Source organism: Protobothrops mucrosquamatus, unplaced genomic scaffold, assembly GCF_001527695.2.
Source record: "Protobothrops mucrosquamatus isolate PMUCROS unplaced genomic scaffold, P.Mucros_1.0 scaffold_197, whole genome shotgun sequence".
Taxonomy (NCBI): domain Eukaryota; kingdom Metazoa; phylum Chordata; class Lepidosauria; order Squamata; family Viperidae; genus Protobothrops; species Protobothrops mucrosquamatus.
This window is the reverse complement of record NW_015386273.1, coordinates 338,425-362,278: the sequence shown is the minus strand read 5'-3', so window position 1 is coordinate 362,278 and position 23,854 is coordinate 338,425. Positions and strand designations below refer to the sequence as shown.

The following is a 23,854-nucleotide window of genomic DNA, read 5'->3' as shown; positions in this document are numbered from 1 at the left end:
GGGAAGGCCCATGTTGTTTGTTTAGTTCCCTGGAAAGGGTGACCAGTTTACACAAACACAGCTCTAATTTCTTTGTCGGAAAAGACACAGGGGAGGCAAAAGAGATAAATAATACAACATCTCTGGAAGTCTGCTTCCCAGCTTTCGAACATATTGTCCCTCTGCCTTGTTTACAGGAGTCCAACTAGAGGGACAACTGCACATCCCTCCTTTCATGTGACAGTGTGTTGGAAACACGACCCTCTTCTCAAATTACTCTTGCCAGCCAAACACATGTGACTCCCAGATAAATTATAAATAGACAAGAGGCAGACAAACTGCAGAAAACCCGGTGACTTAGTTTGAAAGTCAACCCAGCAAGGCTCAGTTCTAAAACTTGAGCTTATCTCCCAGAAGGGTTTCTTGACGAGCAAGTCCAGAATCTAAGGATATAATTTGTAAGTGCTGAACTGAACAATGGATTATCAGTCGAGCATCTTCCAGGACAATAATCCTATGGAGAATCTGGAAAAACAGCTGATCTGCCCTATTTGTCTAGAGATGTTCTCCAAGCCTGTGGTGATCCTACCTTGCCAGCATAACCTCTGTAGGAAATGTGCTAATGACATTTTTCAGGTCAGTACGAATCCATTCAGCCAATTTTGTACGTATTTACTCAGTAGCTATATAGGAAGATTTTAGCTGATTAGCTGATTATCTGAGAATATAATATAATAGAATAGAATAGAATAGAATAGAATAGAATAGAATAGAATAGAATAGAATAGAATAGAATAGAATTCATACAATGAGTCTTGCAATTGAAATACAAATATAACAAGTAGACTATGTGTTTGCTTAGCTTTCAGTCATCTAGGGCATCTTCAAGATTAGAAAAAATTCTCTCTAGTTAGGAATCTTTCATCTTTCATCTGGACATGGATCAGATTTTAAGTAGAGAATCTAGGGAAATGCATTTCAGTCATCTGAAAAAGAATAAAATGGCAGAAAGTGAATGTGTAACGATCTCTGCTACATTTGAAAGATCCATTAGCCATCTCTATGCAACTTTTAATGAGAAAATAGCAAGGATATAAATATAGCAAACTTGCATTTGTGCTTCTGTTAAATGTGATGAAATTCTCCTAGCCTAGCTGTTATATGTTTTTGATATGGTGATGTGGTGCTTTTTAAAGGCTCAGTCTAGTGCCTTAGAGATGGCATGCATTATCCACTAAAATCCATTTCTATCTCCACTTTCAAGTGTTGGAGACCACCTTGGAATCATTCCTCAGATAATGTTCACATCTTCAAATGGCTTTGGCTAAGTAGAGGCTGATAAGAGCTCAGCTCTGGTCCTCTGGGGGCCTGTTCTACTTCTGACATTGCCTTCCTGACTTGTTGATTATTATTGTCATACCTCCAAGGCAACACAAAACATAAGGGCAGAGACACAGCCAAGAAGCTGAGGAGAATCTGAATTTGGTTTCCCAAATATCTCATTGGCTTGCAGGCAAAGAGGGAGAGGAGAGAGATACCCACCTGGTGAAACAATGGGTTGTTTTTAAGTGTTCTCTCATCCTGAAGATCCTCAGATGTGTTGGCATGGTCAACAGGAGCTGTAGTCACAACACATCTGTAGGGCACTTGACTGGAGAAAGTGGCTTTATTTCCTTCTCAGTCAATGACTTCTTACATATGTATCGTTTCTATTTTGTAAAAAAAAAAAAAGGTATATCAAGACATGGGATAAATGCATGTGTGGCTTTGTTTTATTTATTTTTTAAAAATATGGAATCAATATCCTTAAGGGGAAGGAGAATTATTTTTTATTTAATGATGGTTTACTGAATACATTTTTGCCAGTATTTACAAGTTAAGACCCTCCAGGTGTGTTGGGACTTCAATCCCAGAATCCTAAATCAGCACGAGGCATGCTGATTGGGAATTCCATTACATCTAAGGAGGGTTATTTTGGTACCAATGAGGTTGATATAGTTCCCTCTTTGAGAGTCAGTTTGGCCTAGTAGTTAAGGTACTAGATTAGAAACTAGGTGTCAATGAATTCTAGTTCCTCTTTAGGTATGAAAGCCAGCTGGGTCACCTTGGGCAAGTCACTCTCTCTCAACCTATGTTGTAAAGCTCAGGTGACCAGTGGCCAATATAAATTTTTTAGAAACTAATGCAGTATTTCTCTGTATTGTAATTACATTCCCCTCAAAACCACAACCAAACCATTGGCAATACCATTAGCAACATGGAAGCTGAAAGTTACTGTCATTCATGTGTGAATTCTATGTCCAACAAGCAATCCCATTGCTACAGAAGATTGCCTAACACTACCGAATCTGCATAAGATTAGATGGACAATGGACCAGATGAAGCATCCTTTTTCAGCCAGTTGATATCTGTTTGTTCCAATGTCCTGTCTCTCCAATTATTTTTTCATATAACATAAGAAACCCATTGCCATAAAACATATTGAAAGCATCTAGGATTACACAAATTAAGGGGGAAATGGATTGATCCTATAATTAGTATATCCAGGACAAATGGGTTCTGCTACAAGGGAGGATACATTCCAGAACCTGTATAATCATACATGTCTTCATCTATTCCATTCTCCATTTTTCGGGGTTAATGTCCTGTTTCCCAACAAACCAGTCAATATCCCATGCTCACCAAGCATGCCTACTAAGCATTATTTTGGGATAGATCCTCTTCAAAATATAATGGGTTTTTTCATATTTGCATTTACAGAAATATATTAGTACATGAATTTGGCTGGCTTCAAGAAAGGGTTGGAGCAGTTCATGGAAGTCATGGGGATCAGCAGCTATTAGTCTCGATAGAAGTGTGACTGCTTCTGAAGGCCATCAACTGGGAGACTTCTTTGTGTAGTTGGCTGTCCCCTGAGAACAGACTGCTGGACTAGATAAGCCATTGCTTATGTTCTTATGAACAATTTGCCTTATTCTGGCAATTCATATTATTCTTCATGTAACCCATAAAGACAATGGACATGATTCTTCCATGTTTAACATCTAATAAATGACCTAGGAAAGATGTACAAGAAAATCAATAATTCAGGATAACCACATTTTCTTGGGTGACTTCATGAGCATTCATTCAGCCATGGATGGACTTGAGTCCTTCAAGAACTGAGATAGACCAGCAAATCTTATTCTTATGTTTTAGTTAAATAAATAAGGAATAAACTCTATCTAGCTTCAAACGGTGATACATTTTTTTGAATACTTATTTGGGGCTTCATCTTATGTATTTTCTAGGGCTCAGGTGCATAATATTTCACATAAAATGGGCGCATAAAGTAATGAAACCGGATTAGATTAAATAATTTAACAAATTGAAATTGAGTTCTCCCAGCCAATGCCCAGATCTGACAAATAGTGTCACTGCAATTTGTGCCCAAAATAGATTACAGTTGAAACAGTTACCTCATTTATTGGCAGTGGGTAGTGTTCCAGTGACAGTGTCCATTTTATGAGCAAAGCATGATGGGAGATGTTCTGTTTTATCAAAAGGACAACTGTGAATAATTTTAAAGGGGGACGGGGAGGAAGGGAAGAAATCAGATTATTTTGAATTTTTGAAGCTTTCCCCACCTGGATCCTTCCTGTGTTTGAAATGAATAGGATTGATAGGAGCTGAAGTACATTATTTCTGAAGGGTACAAGATTTGGGGGGGGGGGGAAGTGTGTAGTTTAATTTGGGGAAATCACTGACTTTTGGATTAACACGGTTGATGGCATTTCTAGGCCGCCAATCCATACTGGCAAACAAGCCGAGGAACTACCATATCAGGAGGACGGTTCCGGTGTCCCTCTTGCCGACATGAAGTCATCCTGGACCGCCATGGAGTCTATGGTCTCCAGAGGAATCTGCTGGTGGAGAATATCATTGATATCTATAAACAGGAATATTCAAGGTTGGTATGAATCCCACTTTAATACACCTTAGAAAAGGAAATTCTCCCTCAAAAGCAATCATGTCTTTAGTATCTTCCAATAATTTCTTAACAATTATTTCCAGACAGGAGCTTCAGCTAGAGCAGGGGTAGGTGATCTTGGCTCTTTTATGACTCGTGGACTTCAACTCCCAGAATTCCTGAGCCAGCATGGCTCAACTTGGAAACCTCTCCCTGTCCCCTCAGCGTCGCTGGCTCAGGAATTCTGGGAGTTGAAGTCCACGAGTCATAAAAGAGCCAAGGTTGCCTAACCCTGAGCTAGAGAAAGGTGGATGAATCACAAAGCACCATTAAGTTATTGTTATTGTAACTTTTACCAACCACATAGATTTTCTCCAGCTCTGTAAAGTGGCCCTTGACTTACAACCATTCAACGGTATTGGAAAAAAATGACTTACACACTAATGACCTGCACAACATCCCCACAATCATGTGATCAACATTCAGGCGCTTGGTAACCAGCATGTATTTAGGATGGTTGCACCATCCTCGGTTCGCGTGATCGCCATTTGCAATCTTCCCAATTGGTTTCTGACAAGCAAAATCAAGGACAGGGCGAGGGGGGGGAGATGGATTTGCTTAATCACCATGTGATTCACTTAACAGTTGCAATGATTTGCTTAACAGCCATGGGGGGAAAAAGTTGTAAAATTGGGCTTGACTCTTTTAACAACTGCCTCGCTTAACAACAGCAATTCTGGTCCCAATTGTGGTCGTAAGTCAAGAACTACCTGTAATTAAGTCCATCCACCTTGAATGGGAGAAGGAGTGGCAGAACCTGGGGGAGGGGTGGGATGAAAAGAGGGGTTAGCCTAGAATCCTTACGTAGCCACAAACGAACTAAGTCCTATCCTCCTTGAGTGCCAGTGACCCTTATCTAACTCTAAACAGATGCTGATGGTTAGTTGAGAAGATTTTTCTGCATCGAATATAGCAATCAATTAGTTTAACTGAACCTTCACTTGTGGTCTTGGACTTCCACAGCTGACATCTTGCTGCTGGTGTCCTCTTTCTTTCCTTCCAAAAGGAAGCTACCATATCTGGACCACAACAATCCAGACAACCACTCGATGGCAACAAAGGAATGTTGAAGACTCCAACTATGTTTGTTCTATAGTGGTCCTCTGAATTTTTGCAGCTCAGATTTTGTAGTTGAAGAAAGGAGGGTCTCTGTGGAACTGAAAAACTGGCCATCATAACTGGGATTCATCCTTGGGGCCTGTCTCATTCATGTCAAGAAGAAATCTGCAGTAGATTAATTGGATTAACAAGAAATTTACAATAGACTGAAAGTGCAAAAAGGAATAAATCCATAAAATAAAACCCCTCTTAACATGGCAGCTTAATCCAATTTAAAAATCCAGGCTGAAGGTTATGACTCTTTTCAGAACAGCACCTACATGGACCTTGGGTCTGATCTAGGTTACTTTCATTCATTCTTTTCTTTATACACATTCAGTCTCACACCCACCGTGTGTAGAACTAGGAATTAGTGTTGCTTTAAATCACGATAGCAAACGCAATTATCATGCTGTTTGTTTAAAAAACCCTATAGAGCAGGGGTAGTCAACCTTGGCTCTTTTATCTCGTGGACTTCAACTCCCAGAATTCCTGAGCCAGCATGGCTCAGCTTGGAAACCTCTCCCTTTCCCCTCAGCATGGCTGGCTCAGGAATTCTGGGAATTGAAGTCCACGAGTCATAAAAGAGCCAAGGTTGACTACCCCTGCTATAGAGGAAAGTCCCACCAACTGACTAGTCCGTGTCCATGAAGGGTCAAGAAATTTGGGTGGATTAGCAAGGGCTCCGAATATAGGTGCAGAAGTGCTGTGCTGCTGATACTTTGGGGTGGGGGGGTGGGGGGCTGTTATCATAAATCCTCCTCCAAAGGAAGGAAACCTGTTCTCAAAATAAATGGCTCCACTTGGACAGAAGTGGAAGTAAGATCTAAACATAACTTCACAGGGAAGTTAATATTAGACAGAAGGCTATCTACACTGTACTGTGCGAAGGAAGGATCAGCAAGCAGACCACAATTTCAACTTGATTTACTAAATCTACGTAATATTTAATTTCTACTGTGTGAGAGGAAAAATTAAATGAGAAGAAGGTAACTGGGAAATACTTGCCCTTAGTGAGGAATATTTCTGGGGCCAATCCCTAGAGATTGATAGAACGTGAAGCAAGCAAGCCTAATGACTCTTCAATCCCTCCCTCTTTCATAGACAAAGGGCCCCATTCACTAGGAAAACCACTTCTATGAAGTTCTTGATACTCTCTAAACTTGGTTGTTTGCCTGGAGACATTACCCAGCTAGGTAACATCATCAGTGCTGGTGTTTACTTTAAAATGCATGGACCTCAGCTCCCAGAATTTACCAGCCAGCGTGCTCTGGGTCTATAGCAGTGTTTCTCAACCTTGACAACTTTAAGATGGGTGGACTTTAACTCCCAGAATTTCCCAGCCAGTAGACAAGGAACTTCTGCAAGTAAACAACCAAGTTCAGAGATCACCTAGGACCACATTCAACCCTATATTTTCTTCTATTGAAAATAATTCCTGACATGCATTTCACCAGATTGCCCCTACTCTTTCAAGGGCATCATAATTAGGCATTTGAATAATCCATAAAACCAAACCTGATCCTCTCTCTTCATCCATGTTTTACACATCCATGTGAGGTAGATTATTTATTTAAACTCTTGTTTTACCATCTTCTGCCATATTTACATGAACTACAGGCCATGCAATTCCTGCATTTTACATAAAGTAAAACAAAAAACATCTAAAGCAAGTTTAAAATAGTTTCAAACATGCAGATCAGTGGCAGTAAATAGTAGGACATAGTCATCATGAAATGTCAAATGAAAAAGGTACAGTGATGGTCTCAATATTACCTAGAGAGTTTTGGGCCCGAGTATGAATTTCAATCTGTTTCCCCACTTCTACTCAAACATTTATTTGTTAAGTTTACATGCTGCCCATCTTGCTATCCCAGGTGACGTTAACTATGCAGACATTTTTATCTGGACTCTTCATTTCCTTCCCATCTCCAACAGCCGTCCGCTCAAGAAGGGAAACAACCCCATGTGCAAGGAACATGAAGATGAAAAGATCAACATCTATTGCTTGACCTGTGAGGTTCCTACCTGTTCTATGTGCAAAGTCTTTGGAGCACACAAAGACTGTGAAGTGGCACCTCTTCAAAGTGTCTTTCAGGGACAAAAGGTATGAGCCAGGCTTCACTGCAGGGATGGTAATAATATAGCTTAACTCTCCAGTTTTTAGCCTGATATTCATGATCATCTGCCAACACTGGGTCAGGGAGGCTTGAACTTTGCAAGATGGCAGGCAGAGCATCATAATGTAAACGCCATCCTTGGTGTTGGTGTTACGTGCATGTTCAAAAGATGCCTTATCATGTTTTATCACAACATTTTTATCTGCCCACTTTCAGGATTTTGATGCCCAAATTTCAGAACTGGCTCACAGCAGAGGTTTCAAAGATACAGCTAGATAAGTTGCTTTACTGGAGAGCAGACAGACATCAAATATATGTAGAAGATATGCCTGGTGTAGCAGTCAGAAATCATGCATCTGTTTCAGAGTTATCATTTTTTCCCACTCTGAGAGTTGGAGACATCATCCCAATGTTTACGTAACAATTGTTTCTGGCCTGAGAATTGCTGGCTCCTGTCCTGTCAAGTCCAACCGTTAGAGCATCTGTCTTCACGTACCAGTAGATTTCAAGCTTTTGGTCTCCAACTGCCCCTTTCCTAATGCAGGCACCTTCTAAGGAATTCCTGCTAAAGGACCGGGTTATTTTAAATTGCTCCCCTGGGTCATGGCAGGATCCACCAGCCTTCATTCTCTCAGGTATTACAGGGTACCTGCAAACCTGCTCACTGCTCCATAACAGCACAGGAAAACACACAGGTCCTTTCATCTCTATTAAGAGGACATGATCACTAATTCTGTTTTTTGTCCCTTCCATTCAATCATTTTGATTCTCAGGGTCTGCCTGGCAAAGTCCCTGCAGTTTTCTTGGCAAGGCTTTGCAGAAGTGGCTTGCCATTGCTTCCTTCCCAGGGCTGAGAGAAAGGGACTGGCCCATGGTCACCCAGCTGGCTTTGTTCCTAAGACAGGACTAGAACTCACATTCTCCTGGTTTCTACCAGGTGCCTTAACCACTGTGCCACATTGCCACTCTGTTTTCTATTTAAATAATAGCAATTGTTTTTAAGCGTGGACCTGTATTACTCAGGGCATGCAAAATCTTTCCATGGTGTATGTACTCTTTTTGGATATGCACAAACAGAAAGACCTCCCTGACACAATTCTAAACAGTCTCAACATTTCCTGGGATATTGCTTAGCAGCCTCTATGGAAGTGAATATCCTCCTACTTTATGCCTGCAACTTGACCATATGCCCAGAGACAAAAAAAAAAAAAAAAAGGATTGCATTTCTTCACCTTAGAGCAGGGCTTTTCAACCTTTTCACCCATTGTACCACGTTTAGGATACGGCAACATCCGAGTACCACCAGTCGCCTAGCAAGGTGTCAAAAACTTGATGACCAAAAAAAAAATATGAAAAATGAAAAAAGTGATAAAGTACAGGTAGTCCTCGACTTGCAACAGTTCGCTTAATGACTCTTAGAAGTTACAATGGCACTGAAAAAAGTGCCCCCCAAGCCACAGCTGAGCAAGACACCTGCCTGCCCGCCCGGCGGCGCTCTTCCTCCTGTCTGAGGTTTTCATTGTTGTGAGCATTTCTGTTGAGGATTGGCAGCAGGGGTGGGGTGGGGGGTGTTTGGTTTTTATTCCCCCCATCTGCTGGGTGGTTGCAGCAGGTTTTGGTCACTTCACATGACCCTGAGACACTGTGACCATCATAAATATGAATCAGTTGCCACGCATCTGAATGTAAATCACAAGACCCTGGAGATGCTGCAACATTCCAGCTGATTGGTGCTTCTTCTGGGCTCAGCAGAAGCACCAGGATCAGCGCCGAGCTACAGCTGGAGCCTGGCGCTGATCCTGGTGCTTCCGCTGAGCCCTGACAACCCCGAAGAAGTGCCGATCAGCTGGAAAGCGGCACTGATCCTGGCGCTTCCGCTGAGCCCTGACAGCCGTGCAGCTCCAGCCATCTCTCGCTCAGGCTTGTGCCGTGCTGCCATCGGTTCAGCTCATTCCCCTCCCCCGTTTACACTTTTCTAGGATGGTGGCGTACCACCTGCAAGGTGCCAATGTACCACAGGTGGTACCCGTACCACTGGTTGAAAAGCCCTGCCTTAGAGGGGTTCAGGTCCAGTGGTATGCAGAGGAAGTCTTGGGGCCAGAAGGTCCATCTCCCATTTGGGCTACGAAGTGAATCAGAGACCTCTGGACACGTCACACTGCAGTCTTTCAGGAATAGCTTCTGACCCTAATGCAGCTGATATGGACACATAGACGACTGCAGTTGACAAGCGATCATCAGCAGGATATATTTGGAGTCACAGGAGTCGAGAGGTGGCAGAGCACCCTGTTGGGAGGACTTTCATTCCCCTAGAGAGCAGCTGCAATAGAAGCGGTGCTCTTTCTCTGAACACCCATACAGTAGTTAACCCATCGCTTTTCCCAGAGATTAAACAGACCCACCACCCCTCCATTTTCTGCAGACTCAGCTATGGTCACAGCCATCTGGAATTCTTGGTGCCTGTATTTTCCTTCACACGGGGCACTACAGAGGTTTAGAAAAATGAGAAAAGCAGATATGGAGTCTTTGTCCATATATATGTATAATCAAGAATGACAAAGACTCCATATCCACTTTTCTCATTTTTCTAAACCTCTGCAGTGCCCGTGGGAAGGAAAATATAGGCACCAAGAATTCCAGATGGCTGTAACCATATATATCTCTCCCATTCCTCTTTTCCCATTGATTTGGGAGAACATTTGAATGTGGGTCCGTGCATGGAACTTTCAAGTTGTCATTCAGAGTTTGTGATAAAGGCTCATGCCTCTCACCCAAAAAGAGCAAAAGGAAAAACAGATTTCGCACTTCGTGAAACCAACCCAGATCGAACTGCGCAGAGAAGGCTGGCCGTGAGACAACCGGTTTCAAACAATATTTTTGAGTCCCTGGCAGATGCAGTCTTCAGCCAGCTGGTGCAAAAGGGTTGTTGGCTTTGGCATCCAAAATGTTTATGGATGTCAGCATCCTAGAAACACATTTCTGCCATGGGCTAAAAATATTACGCCAATCCAAAGCCAACGGACTTTGCTGGAGAAGGATTTATAATCTGTCTCTAGACTTAATCAATTAAGTGATGTCAGGCCTTCCTTAAACTTCCCTCAATCTTTCAAAGCCCCAGAAAAATGATCAAAGATTTTTCCTAAAAAAAAAAGTCCCTATAATCTAATATGATCCAAAAGGGAACCAAAAATGAAAACAATCAGTCTTGACAATAACTGTATTGCGGTCTTAAGTCATAGCATTTCTCATTGATATTTCTTTCGCTGGATTTTCCATTTTTTGTTCTCACAATTGGCCAAATAGAACCTCAGCGCACCCCTTGGGGGCTTAGAGAGTCAATTTATTTTTATTATTTTCTCTTACAGACTGAGCTAACCAACTGCATCTCCATGTTGGTAGCAGGGAATGACAGGGTGCAGACAATCATCAGCCAGCTGGAGGACTTGTGCAAAACGACAGAGGTGAGGAGTACGACAAATGGCTGAGCCTTCAGAAATCTGAGCAGCGGAAGAGAAATCCAATCCAGAGCGATGGTTGATCAGACAAGGGCTGCCAGAGAAGAGAGGGGAAGGGAGCCCACTGGCTTTCTTCTCCCTGTTTCCAAATCTAGGCAGGGGTTTTTTTAGATGAAAGAGCCAGCCGTCTGCCTAGAAACCTAAAATCCCAATGCAGACAGCGCTTGCCTAATTGATTATTGAATTAATATTTGAATTTCTAATGTTCTGGTTTCTAATTAGAAATCAGAAAATTAATCTAATTAGAACCTTTAATTCTAATTAGAATTCTAATTAGAAATTAGGCTAAATTTGCACTGAACGCTAAATAGGGGAAAGGGCTAACTAAGGTTAAAATGGACGAGGCTTAAAATGTTGCAAGTACATCAGCTGGTGCTTTAACTCAACGGTGCCCAACCTTTCTGGCTCCACGGACTGGCATTTGCAGGGTAGGGGAAAGGGGATGGTTACATGCGTGCAACCTAATCCCGTGCATGCACAAATGAAGCTTCGTGCTGTCATCTACCACTTGCATGGCCTGGTTCCCAACAAGCCACGGACCAGTACCAGCCCACGAATCGGGTGCTTTAACTCAGGGGTCCCCAACCCCCGGTCTGTGGACCAGTACCGGTCCGCAGCACGCCAGCAACCGGTCCGCACAAACAAGTGAAGCCCCATCCACGGGTTGCAGGCAGCACACAAAACCACATACCCTCCGGTCTGCGGAAAAACCTGTCTCCATGGAACCGGTCCCTGTTGCCCAAAAGGTTGGGGGCCTCTGCTTTAACTCATTTAATTACGGTAAGTGTTTGATGCAGACTATTTTCCCAATGCACCAACAGGAGAAGAAAGGACATTTCCCAGATAAGTGTTTTATGATGAGGAATCTGGGGTTAGAGCACAGAGTGCAAGTCAGGAGATCCTTGTTTGGTCTTTCCTCTGCTGCCATGCACCTACAGAGACTATTATGTAGGGCAGGGGTGTCAAACTCAATTTCATTGAGGGCCGCATCAGCAGAGCGGTTGCCCTCGGGGGTGTGTGTGTGTGGCCAGGGTGGGTGTGGTCAACTGGGTGGGTGTGGATGCAGTGGGTGTGGTCTACTGGGCGGGCATGGCCAGCTTACATCGTTCGCGTTAAGGGGGCCTGTGGGGGCCTGGGCAGGAGTGGGACAGATCTGAGGGTCTCTGGCAGAAGGGGGTGGGACCAGGGCAAGCGCCAAGGCATGGTCCATTTCTTCATTCCTCACAAAGGGTGACACCTCCCCAGCATGCACCCAGAGGCAGGGGCTGGTTCCTCGCTGTTTCCAGACGGCCTTGTGGAGCTAAGACTTAATGCGTTTCAGCATAGATGGCCACCACAAAATTGTACATTGGCTCCCGGCCGGCCTGGGCCAGGGCCAAGGCAGAGGGGGCTGTTCCCTCACTGTTTCCAGGATGGCTTCGCGGGCCACATGAAACCACTTTGCGGGCCGCATCCAGCCCCCAGGCCTTGTGTTTGACATGTCTGATGTAGGGTGTAACCCCAATCATTCTGAGTTGGGAAATATGGTGTTTGCAATCTATACATGGGAGGCAGTCCTCCATTTACAACCACAATCGGGACCAGACTTTCTGTTGCTAAGGTGTTGTGAGTCGCACCCGATTTTACAATCCCTTTTGCTCTTAAGCAAATCAATGCAGTTAAGTCAGGGGTAGGCAACCTTGGCTCTTTTACGACTCGTGGACTTCAACTCCCAGAATTCCTGAGCCAGCTTGGCTGGCTCAGGAATTCTGGGAGTTGAAGTCCACGAGTCGTAAAAGAGCCAAGGTTGCCTACCCCTAAGTTAAGTGAACCATGCAGTCGTTAAGCAAATGTGGCTTCAACCGTTGATTTTGTTTGGTGAAAGCTGGCTGGAATGGTCGCAAATGGCAATCACCGTCCGCCAATGGTTGTAAACATGCTGGTTGCCAAGCGCCCAAATTTTGATCATGTGACTGTGGGGAAGCCGCAACACTCATAATTGTGAGGACCAGTCGTAAGTCATTTTTTTCAGTGAAAGAAAATAGTCTGTGAAGATTGATATGCTTTCCTCTGCAAAAGCCTTCTACTGAATATATTTGCCAGCTGGAACCAGCTGGGGATCAAGATTTCTTAGAGCTGCAATGCTCCCCTTAACAAATCAAGCACTGGCATCTCTCAGAATGAGTTCCAGATGGTTGCTTCATGCATGAGATTTGTTCAGGAGGAACCAGCTCGACTTCTCCTTTTATTCTTCTCTCTCTGTCACAGGAGAATAGTCGGTTGGCTAAGCAGTCTCTGTGTGAGAAGTTTGAAGCTCTCATTGCTGTCCTTGAGGAGAAGAGGACAGACCTTCTGCAGCGTATCTCCAAGGAGCAGGAGGAGAAGGTTGGGTTCATGCAGAACCTCATCCAAGAGTATAAAGATCAACTGGAGCAGTCCTCCAAGCTGGTCGAGACTGCCATTCAGTCTATGGAGGAAGAAGGAGGAGCAGCTTTTCTCATGGTGAGGAAAAATGCTACACATTCGAGATTCCTTTATCTACAGCTGTGTAGATGTTCAATTCCCTAATTCCCAGACCAAGATAGCCAGAACTGGAGATCTGATTAGGACAGGGGTAGGCAACCTTGGCTCTTTTATGACTCGTGGACTTCAACTCCCAGAATTCCTGAGCCAGCCGTGCTGGTTCAGGAATTCTGGGAGTTGAAGTCCACGAGTCATAAAAGAGCCAAGGTTGCCTACCCCTGGACTAGGAGATACATATCATGGATCAGCCAGGAAACTGGCCAGTTGATCTTAGTGGTGCTACTTACCATCACTCATCTGAATCTGCCTGAAGAGTTAGCATGGAGATAAAATAAGAAGGGATTTGAATGTAAAATTACTTTGAACCTTAAAAGAGGGGTGTTCAACTTTGGCAAATTTAAGACTTGTGGACTTCAACTCCCAGAATTCCCCTGCCTGCATGAGTGGCTGGGAATTCTGGGAGTTGAAGTCCACAGGTCTTAAAGTTGCCAAACCTGGACTCCCCTGCTCTGAAATAAAGGTTTCAGTATTATCGGTTTAATTTGTGAATTGTGATCTTTGCTTTTCATTGCAATTAGAGTAACCTTAAACTGGAAATACAAAAAAAAAAGGTTTCTAATTATGACACTTTGCAACTGTACAATTACACTTCAGTATTTTTTTGTGTCTGCCTTCAAATCAATCTTCATACTCCAAATTTTAACAGGGCAATCAACCAATCAATAATTTCTGGGAGACTCAAGTTAATTTTACTGATTTTACCAATTTTAAACGGAACGTTTTTCATTCACTTGTTGACCTTTCTCTTTCTCATTCCAGACTGCCAAGCAGCTTATTAAAACGTAAGTCCTGAAAATATATTTTTAAACTCCCATTTTTGAAAACAAACTGTAAAATCCTAAGTAAATACGTTCAAAGAGGATCCAAGCAGGAAGGACACTGTATGGTTAAGTAAACACTGTGACATTTGAATTATATTAAAGCTGATTAGTAGATGGACTAGTTTGTTAGCTTAACTGTCTAGTTGCAATGCTCCTGTTATCAGAAAGTTGGGGGCAATTTAATTCCTTTTCCTGAAAAATATGCCATCAGCTAATTGAAACCTATTTGGTGTATGATGGAACATTTATATGTGGAGCCTTGGGGAGAATGAAAATGGAGGGAAGACCCAAAGAAAGGTTAACACAGTTATAGATAGTCCTCGACTTACAACAGTTCATTTAGTGACCGTTCAAAGTTCCAACAGCACTGAAAAAAAGTGACATGACCGTTTTTTACATGACCGTTGCAGCATCCCCAGGGCCACATGGTCAAAATTCAGATGCTTGGTTCACATTTATGATGGTTGCAGTGTCCATTTTGTGACCTTCTGACAAGCAAAGTTAACGGGGAAGTCAGATTCACTTAACAACCTTCTTACTAACTTAACAGCTGCAATGATTCACTTAACCACTGTGGCTAAAAGGTCATAAAATGGGGCAAAAATCACTTAACAACTGTGTCACTTAACAACACAAATTTTGGGCTCAATTGTGGTCGTACGTTGAGGACTACCTGTATTTATAAAAGGGGGAAAGGTTAGTCAGTCAGCCCCCCTTCCTTTCATTCCATTTCTTTTGTTTATTTTATTCATCTAAGATATTGCCGCCGTCCATCCTTCATAAATCTCCCATAATGATAGAAAGGCCTATAATAGAGTATCACACCATTTATTTGAATGACAGCCCAAAACCTACAGCAGATTGTCTAACAGCAGGATAACAGACAACCTCTTTTTTCATCTGCATTCCAGAATCGTGGATGCATCGAAAGGTGGTCAGTTGGAGAAAGTTGAGACAGGCTTTGAAAACATGGACTACTTTGCCGTAGATTTGGAAAGCATCACAGAAGCCTTGAGAAGCATCAACTTTGAGGCAGGTATGATAATCCAAAGGTGCCCTTTCGGGATGTAAGAAGTGTAACCTGAAATTTATATTGCTAATCTCTCTGAACGCAACATGGCTCTTAAGTCTTCTGATTTATCAAATGCATTCCTCTTGATGGAGAAATTAATATTGCATCAGTCAACTGAAGACAGTCGAGGGGGCAAAAGACAATTCTTAAACATTATGTTGTTCAGACCAAGGAAAATATAAGGTGTAATAATTAATATGGAAATCAAGCAGCACAGTGGCCAAAGGTGAAAACGCTCGCCTCCCATTTGGAAGGTTGAGAGTTCAATCCTAGGCAGTGACAGATAGAATAGAGCTGGAAGGGACCTTGGAGGTCTTCTAGTCCAGCCCCCTGCTTAAGCAGGAGAACCTACACCATCTCAGACAGGTGATTGTTTAGTCTTTCCTTACAGATCTCCAGTGATGGAGCGCCCACGATTTCTGGAGACAAGCTGTTCCACTGGTTGATTGTCCTCACTGTTAGGAAGTTTCTCCTTAATTCCAGGTTGCTTCTCTCTTTGATCAGTTTCCAACCATTGTTTCTTGTCCTGCCCTCTGGTGCTTTGGTGAACAAAAGCAGCCCCTCAAATACTGGAATACTGCTATCATGTCTCCCCTATTTCTTTTTTTCTTTAGACTAGCCAAACCCAAGTCCAGCAGCCATTCTTTGTATGTTTTAGCCTCCAGGCCTTGGATCATCTTAGTTGCTCTTCTCTGCATTTTTTCTAAACTCTCAATATCTTTTTTGTGAGCGCAAAGAGAAAATAACTACTGCCAACTCCGCATAGGTGTCAGGAAAGGCATCTGGCCGGTGAACACTCAGCCCCAACCCCACTCCGAAGCAAGGGATTATAGGGCCATAAAAGAAAATAATAATAATAATATGGAAATCACTGCAGCAAATAGCATTGTGCATCAGGTTATTATTTTTGCATATCAACAAATAATACGTAGCATCCTGAATGCCAAATATATTTCATCAACTATTGACATTAGATTATTATGGGGAGGAATGCCAAATCCAGATAAATGTTCGGCAAATAGTAAATATTATGAGAACATTCTTCAGCTTTTCAATACTGAGGTATTTTTTTAAAACTTCCTTCTGTACTTGTCTTGGGGCTAATGCCTGCTGATTCCCATGACGAAAGTGGGGCTTTCTAATATTCTAGTGCATAAGCAAACTTAACAAAACTTTTGTGTGGCAAGGGGTACAAAGTGAACAGACCCCAGCAGAGTTAGAAATAAAGATTCCCAAGAACTTCATAAGCATCTGAGATACTTTTAAATACGGAGGCACTATCTAATAAAATGAAATTCAATGTTGAAAAAAAGTAAGGTTCTATATTTAGGCAAGAAAAACCAAATGGACAGGTATAGTATAGGTGGTATCTTGCTCAATAACAGTAACTGTGAGAGGGATCTCCGAGTCCAAGTGGACAATCACTTAAATATGAGCCAGCAGTGGAAGTTTTTAAAAAGAGATTAGACAACCATTTGTCTGAAATGGTATAGGACCTGAGCAGGGAGTTGTACTAGAAGACCTCCAAGGTCCCTTCCAACTCTGTTATTCTATTCTATTCTATTCTATTCTATTCTATTCTATTCTATTCTATTCTATTCTATTCTATTCTATTCTTAAGAGACAGCTCTATAGCTCTGTTATAGCGCACATGAGGCGTTCTGGAATGTGGATCTAAATTATTTGCCCCTCCCTTTTTTCCAAAGATGAAGATGACGAAGAACTGAATGAGGAAGAGGGAAGAGAAGAGGAACAGCAAACAGATGGTAAGGGCAAACAGATGGTAAGAAACAAATGGGAAATATTAGATCTTCCACACAGAGATACAGTCTGAATATTTTTTTACAACCATTCATTTAATGGCCCTTTGAAGTTTACACCAGCACTGAAAAAAAATAATTTAGGACGGATCTTCGCACTTATGACTGTTGCAGCATCCCCATGGTCACGTGATCAAACTTCGGCATGCATTTACAACAGCTTGTATTTACAGCATCCTGGGACAGGGGTGGGGAACCTTGACTCTTTTATGACTCGTGGACTTCAATTCCCAGAATTCCTGAGCCAGCCATGCTGAGGGGAAAGGGAGAGGCTTCCAAGCTGAGCCATGGTGGCTCAGGAATTCTGGGAGTTGAAGTCCACAAGTCATAAAAGAGCCAAGGTTGCCTACCCCTGTCCTGGGGTCATGTGATCAGCATTTGCAAGCTTCCTAGCCAGTTCCTAAAGAGCAAAGTCAGTGGGGGAAGCAGTCTTTGCTTAACGGCTGTGTAATTCACTTAACAACTGCAGTGGTTTTCTTAACAACCGTAGCAAGAAAGGTAATAAAATTGGACCTAGCTTAACAGCTGCCTTTTTCTGCAATGGAAATTTTGCTCCCAACTGTGGTCATAAATTAAGGACGGCCTGTATTTTTTTTCTTCCATTCAGTTGTGCCTGTTTTCTTGGCAAGTTTTGGCAGAAGAGGGTTGACCCCTGCCTGCTTCTTTGTAACTGTGAGAAAGTTTTGGCTGTGGCCAAAATCTTGAATGGTTTGTCTTCAAATGGTTTCATTCATTTCTCTCCTGTTTTCTGCAGGTGCGCAGTAACCAGGAAGGAACGTGAAATTCCAAGGACAAAGCAAGCAGAAAGTCTGGCTCTATAGGATTTGGACAGGGAGAAGGAAGAGGAGGGATGGGGTGGGGGGAACCCAAACTGGATGCCCATCAGGTTAAGAGGGCAAAGCCCAGCTGATGGAGGCTCATTTGGGATGTTGAATTTGTGGCAAGGCAGGAAGGCAAAAATGCACAGAGACACTTTATACACGGGTGCAACATGGAACTTTTCATACATGTTATATATTGTGATTTTCTTTTGTACATAATTCTTCAGGACACTTGATTTCTTTTGGGGAGGGGAGGGTGTTTAAAGAAAATATAAGATTTTGTTGCTACTGTCACATCAGAGCACACTGTTCCACCAACTGAAGGCAGTTGATTCTGGGAATTAAGTTAAAATGTTTCCATCAGCAGATCGGACGTAGTCAAGCGAGAGTCAATTTTGTTGTGCTTTTTAATCTATGAAAAATACTGCCTGCCTAGAAGTGAATGTAAATGATATGTTTGTTCTTCTTTGTTGTATATAGTTACATAATAAAATAAATTCCCATTTTATCTTGAGGCCAAATGTTTTGTAGCAGTAGGCGAAGAATCTGTAAAACGTGTTGCCACAAAAATTAGTGATGGCTTTCTTTTAAGATGCTCTCTCAAGGGATTACTTGTAAATAGGGGGAGGGAATATAATTGCTATTTTTTCTATTGGGGGCTAAAATAGACCCCCTATTTTTCAGTGCAGTATACCTCTGATGACTGTAGTAGAATGTGAGATAGTGCAGATGCAGGTCAAAGGTAGTTGGCAAACATTTTTTCCAAATTCTGGTAAACACCCCCCCCAAGCTTCTTCCTTCTTACAGCTGGCTGGACAAAGTGCATCATTGCTTCTCAACCTTGGTAACTTGATGCATGGACTTCAACTCCCAGAATTCCCCAGCATCAGGCTGGTTGGAGAATTCTGGGAAAGGTTGAGAAAGATTGAACTACATCATCCAAGAGAGGTTGCATGAGAACATTCAGAGAACAGATCTCACAAATTCCAGTGTTTTCCTTAAAGGGTGATGATCATCTGAACAAAAGAAGGGTCCTTCTGATGTAGCTGAGCTATCACCGCCACCAGTCCCAGGCAGAATGACCAGTGGTGAGAATACTGGGAATTGTAGTTCAGAAGCAGCTGGAGGGCTGATCCTTCTGCAGCCTTGTTAATTAGATACCAACAAAAGAGGTTTTGCAGATATGGAGACATTCTCTCCCAAGCATCAGCAGAATTTTAAGTGCCCTGGGTCCAGCCATATTACAGGAACTGGACAATAAATAACTCCAAACAGGAAAAAGAAAAAATATTTTGCACACAGTTAGAGATGTTTTTGCTTATTACAACTGTGCAGCTTCCAGAGCTGCCCTAGGAAGCAAATGTAAATGCAGTTTTAAGTCAAGCTGAATCCAAGTTAGACTTTATGCAGCATGTGGTATTTTAAAGATACACTAAAGCAGGGGTGTCAAACTCAATTTCATTGAGGGCCGCATCAGCATTGCGGTTGCCTTCAGGGGGCCGGGTGGGTGTGGCCTACTGGGTGGGTGTGGCCTACTGGGTGGGTGTGGATGGAGTGGGTGTGGCCTGCTGGGTGGGCGTGGCCAGCTCTACGTCATTCGCATCAAGGGTGCCTGTGGGGGCCTGGGCAGGAGTGGGACAGATCTGAGGGTCTCTGGCAGAAGGGGGTGGGACGGGCAAGCGCCAAGGCATGGTGCATTTCTTCATTCCTCACAAAGGGTGACACCTCCCCAACATGCACCCAGGGGCTGGTTCCTCGCTGTTTATGGACGGCCTTGTGGAGCTAAGACTGAATGCGTTTCAGCATAGATGGCCACCACAAAATTGTACATTGGCTCCCGGACGGCCTGGGCCAGGGCCAAGGCAGTGGGGGCCGTTCCCTCACTGTTTCCAGGATGGCTTCGCGGGTCACATGAAACCACTTCGCGGGCCGCATCTGGCCCCCGGGCCTTGTATTTGACATGTCTGCACTAAAGCAAGGATGTCAAATTGCCGGCCCGCGGGCTGGACGCGTCATCCGGAAGCTATCCGACAATGACAAAACTGTCCCAATACATTGCGCGATGTCACATGACATCGCGAGTTTGACACGTCTGCACTAAAGGTATCCCTTGACTTACAATCATTCAGTGACCATTCAAAGTTACAACGGTGTGGGGAAAAAGGGACTTACAACCTGTCTTCACACTTACGACCGCCAGAGCATCCCCATGGTCACTTGATTCAAATTTGGCCATGTATTTACGACAGTTGCAGTGTTGTGGGTTCATCATTTTGCAACTTTCCTAACTGGCTTCCAACAAGCAAAGTTAATGGGGGAAGCTAGATTCACTTATCAACCGTGTGCTTCACTTAATGGCCATGGTGATTTGCTTAACAATGGCAGCAAAAAAGGTCATAAAATTGGGCATCACTCACTTAACAGCCTCCTCACTTAGCAACAGAAGTTCCGTCCCAATTATGGTTGTAAATCAAGGACTACCAGTATGTCTTTTCTCGCGGGCACTGTAAGGTTTTCAATGCCCCGTCATTCTTCAAGCTCCAGTTTTGTTTTCTTGGGAGATGTGCCCAGGAGCCATTCACAGAAATAGGTTGAGTCATCACAGCCTAATAGCAGCCTTTGTAGAAATGTAGACATGTTGGTCTGTAAAGCATGATTTCTAGACAGGATATTGCAGTGATGGCGAACCTTTTAGAGACCGAGTGCCCCAAAACCGCCCCCCCACTCTGCCTCCCATCCTGCCTGCTCTGCCCCCACCCGCCCCCTGCCCCGCCCACTTGCAGGGCCATGCACTGCCTCCATGGCCCGCCGTAGATCGCCCAGGCAGCCCTGCAGCGCCACGACAGCCACGCCCTCTGCCCACACCCCGCAGCATCATCTGCATGCTATGGGGCGCAAGGGTGGAGTCTTGTCCCTGCTGCCTGGCTATGTCCTTGGCTGTGCTGCTGTGCGTGCCGCGCCCGGGGGCAACTCTCCTCCAGGGGGCTGCTGGTGAGGAGGGGGCCACGGGGGGAGGCGGGGCTGGGCCAACAGCACGCGTGCCCACAGAGAGGGCTCCAAGTGCCACCTCTGGCACGCGTGCCATAGGTTCGCCACCACTGGGATATTGTCTGCATTGACAGTAAATATTTCTGATTTACTCAGTAAACCATGGCCAAGCAAACCATGGTTTGGCATGATGTGCAAGCCCCGCTGTAGACGTTCATCTGCTCCTACAACATTCCTGACTGAGCAGCCAAGAATTACACGTAGTCCTCAACTTACAACAGTTCGTTTGGTGACCACTCAAAGTTACAATGCCACTGAAAAAGTGACTTATGAACATCTTTCACACTTATGACCGTTGCAGCATCCCTGTGGTCACATGGTCAAAATTCAGATGCTTGGCAACTGACTCATATTTATGACAGTTGTAGTGTCCCAGGGTTACTTGATCAGCTTTTGCAGTCAATGGGGAAGCTAGTTTCACTTAACAACTATGTGACTGACTTAACAACTGCAATGATTCACTTAACAATTGTGGCAAGAAAGGTCGTAAAATGGGGCAAAGCTCACTTGACAAACGTCTCTCTTAGCAATGTAAATTTGGGGCTCAACTGAGGTCGTAACTCGAGGACTATATATGAGATACTTTGTCCTCCCTTGACACAATTAAATCCCTTTTCTGCATTTGCACAGCAAATGAAGTCATAAACTGCCGAACTACAATGTGAATGGCTAGTTTATCGTTCAGTATATAGGGGGCTTCTGCACGTTTAATGGATAATAAATACAATAAGCACTTAAATAGGAGGAAGCTTGGAGAAAGCTAGGGAGTTCCAGAAAAACATCTACTTCTGCTTCATTGACTATGCTAAAGCCTTTGATTGTGTGGATCACAACAAATTGTGGCAAGTTCTTAAAGAGATGGGAGTACCAGACCATCTTATCTGTCTCTTGAGAAACCTATATGCGGGTCAAGAAGCAACAGTGAGAACTGGACACGGAACCACGGATTGGTTCAAAATTGGGAAAGAAGCCCAGCAAGGCTGTATTCTGTTGTCCTGCGTATTTAATGTATATGCAGAGCACATTATGAGAAAGGCAGGGCTAGATGAATCAAAAGTTGGAATTAAGATTGCCGGGAGAAATATCAACAACCTAAGATATGCAGATGATATCACTCTAATGGCAGAAAGTGAAGAGGAACTAAAGAGCCTCTTGATGCAGGTGAAGAAGGAAAGTGCAAAAGTTGGCTTGAAACTCAACATTAAGAAAACCAAAATCATGGCATCCGGCCCTCTCAATTCCTGGCAAATAGATGGGGAAGAAATGGAGGCAGTGACAGATTTTATCTTCCTGGGCTCCACGTTAACCCAGATGGGGACTGCAGCCAAGAAATTAAAAGACACTTGCTCCTGGGGAGGAAAGCTATGGCAAATCTAGACAGCATACTAAAAAGCAGAGACATCACCCTGCCAACAAAAGTGTGTATAGTCAAGGCCATGGTTTTCCCAGTTGCAATGTATGGCTGTGAAAGTTGGACCATAAGAAAGACTGAGTGCCAAAGAATGGAGGCCTTTGAACTATGGTGCTGGAGAAGACTCCTGCGAGTCCCCTGGACTGCAAGGCGATCAAACCGGTCAGTCCTAGAGGAGATCAACCCCGACTGCTCTTTAGAAGGCCAGATCCTGAAGTTGAAACTCAAGTACTTTGGCCACCTAATGAGAAGGAAGGACTCACTGAAGAAGAGCCTGATGCTGGGAAAGATTGAGGGCAAGAGAAGAAGGGGACGACAGAGAATGAGGTGGCTGGATGGAGTCATTGAAGCAGTAGGCGTGAGCTTCAATGGACTCCAGAAGATGGTAGAGGACAGGAAGGCCTGGAGGAACATTGTCCACGGGGTCGCAATGGGTCGGACACGACTTCGCAACTAACAACAACAACAATCTATAAGCTACAAACTATTTGTCCAATTTATATAACTGCCCATCTCACAAATAAGTGACTCTGGGTGGTGTACAACAAGGATAAAACCGATTAATATATAAAAAACTGTTGTTACTAAAAACTTTTAGAAAACCGAAGGTTAAGAGAGAACATATATTAGGGTGAGAGCAGATGTTGGTAACAATGGAGCCAACTCACCATGTCAGCTTGCAAACCTGATGGCATAACAGGTTTTGAGGCACTTCTACAAAATCAACAGGGATTGAGCCAGCCTCATTTCAGGCTGAGCAGGATATTCCATCTTTTCTGCTGCATATGATGAGATGGGTAAATGAAATCAGGTCCCTTAAATAACCCAGCGCCAGGCTATCTAAGGCAGGGGTCTTCAAACTTGGCCCTTTTATGACTTGTGGACTTCAACTCCCAGAATTCCTCAGCCAGGCACACTGGCTGAGGAATTCTGGGAGTTGAAGTCCACAAGTCATAAAAGGGCCAAGTTTGAAGACCACTGATCTAGGGCTTTAAAGGGCAAAAACCTGGAATTGGATCCAGAAACAGACAGGTTACCAATGCAGTGGTGTAGAGCAGGGGTGTCAAACTGCTGGCTTGCGGGCCGGATGCGTCACACGTAAGCTGCGCCCAGCCCAGCTCTGGCAAGGGGAAGTCGCGATACGGTGACAGGTCTCCTGCTTGGGTAGGGGGTTGGACTAGATGACCTGCAAGGTCCCTTCCAAGTCTGTCATTCTGTTCTGTTCAATGTGTTGTTCTAGAAACATATGTAACTGCTTGTGCCACTGCGTTCAGCTGAAATTTCCAGATACTCTTCAAGGGCGCCCCATGTAGAGTGCATTGCAGTAGTCCAACTGGGAGGTGACTAGGGCATGAGTGATCAAGTGCAGAGATCTTTGATTGAGGAACAGATGCAACTGCAATCACCCAAAAGAGGTTCGATGCTGGATGAAAATTGAGCAGCATAGTGGGGTACAGCAATGGCTTTTTGAGGAGAGATTAATCAAGATATCCTTCTGAGGCTTATTTTTCACCCAGTTCACCCCACCTAGAACCCATTCACACCACACACACACACAACAAACCACCTTAACCAGCC

General features: G+C 43.7%; 1 protein-coding gene across 1 annotated transcript; it reads left to right on the top strand.

Moving 5' to 3' along the window:
• The first annotated feature begins 327 nt into the window (after positions 1-327).
• TRIM63 (tripartite motif containing 63) lies at positions 328-18,312 on the top strand. Its single transcript, XM_015825013.1, has 9 exons — positions 328-615; positions 3,759-3,928; positions 7,025-7,193; positions 10,572-10,667; positions 12,969-13,202; positions 14,043-14,065; positions 15,016-15,140; positions 16,883-16,942; positions 17,751-18,312. The coding sequence occupies exons 1-9, from the start codon at positions 457-459 to the stop codon at positions 17,759-17,761; spliced, it is 1,047 nt and encodes a 348-aa protein (XP_015680499.1). The 5' UTR covers positions 328-456; the 3' UTR covers positions 17,762-18,312.
• Positions 18,313-23,854: the final 5,542 nt, after the last annotated feature.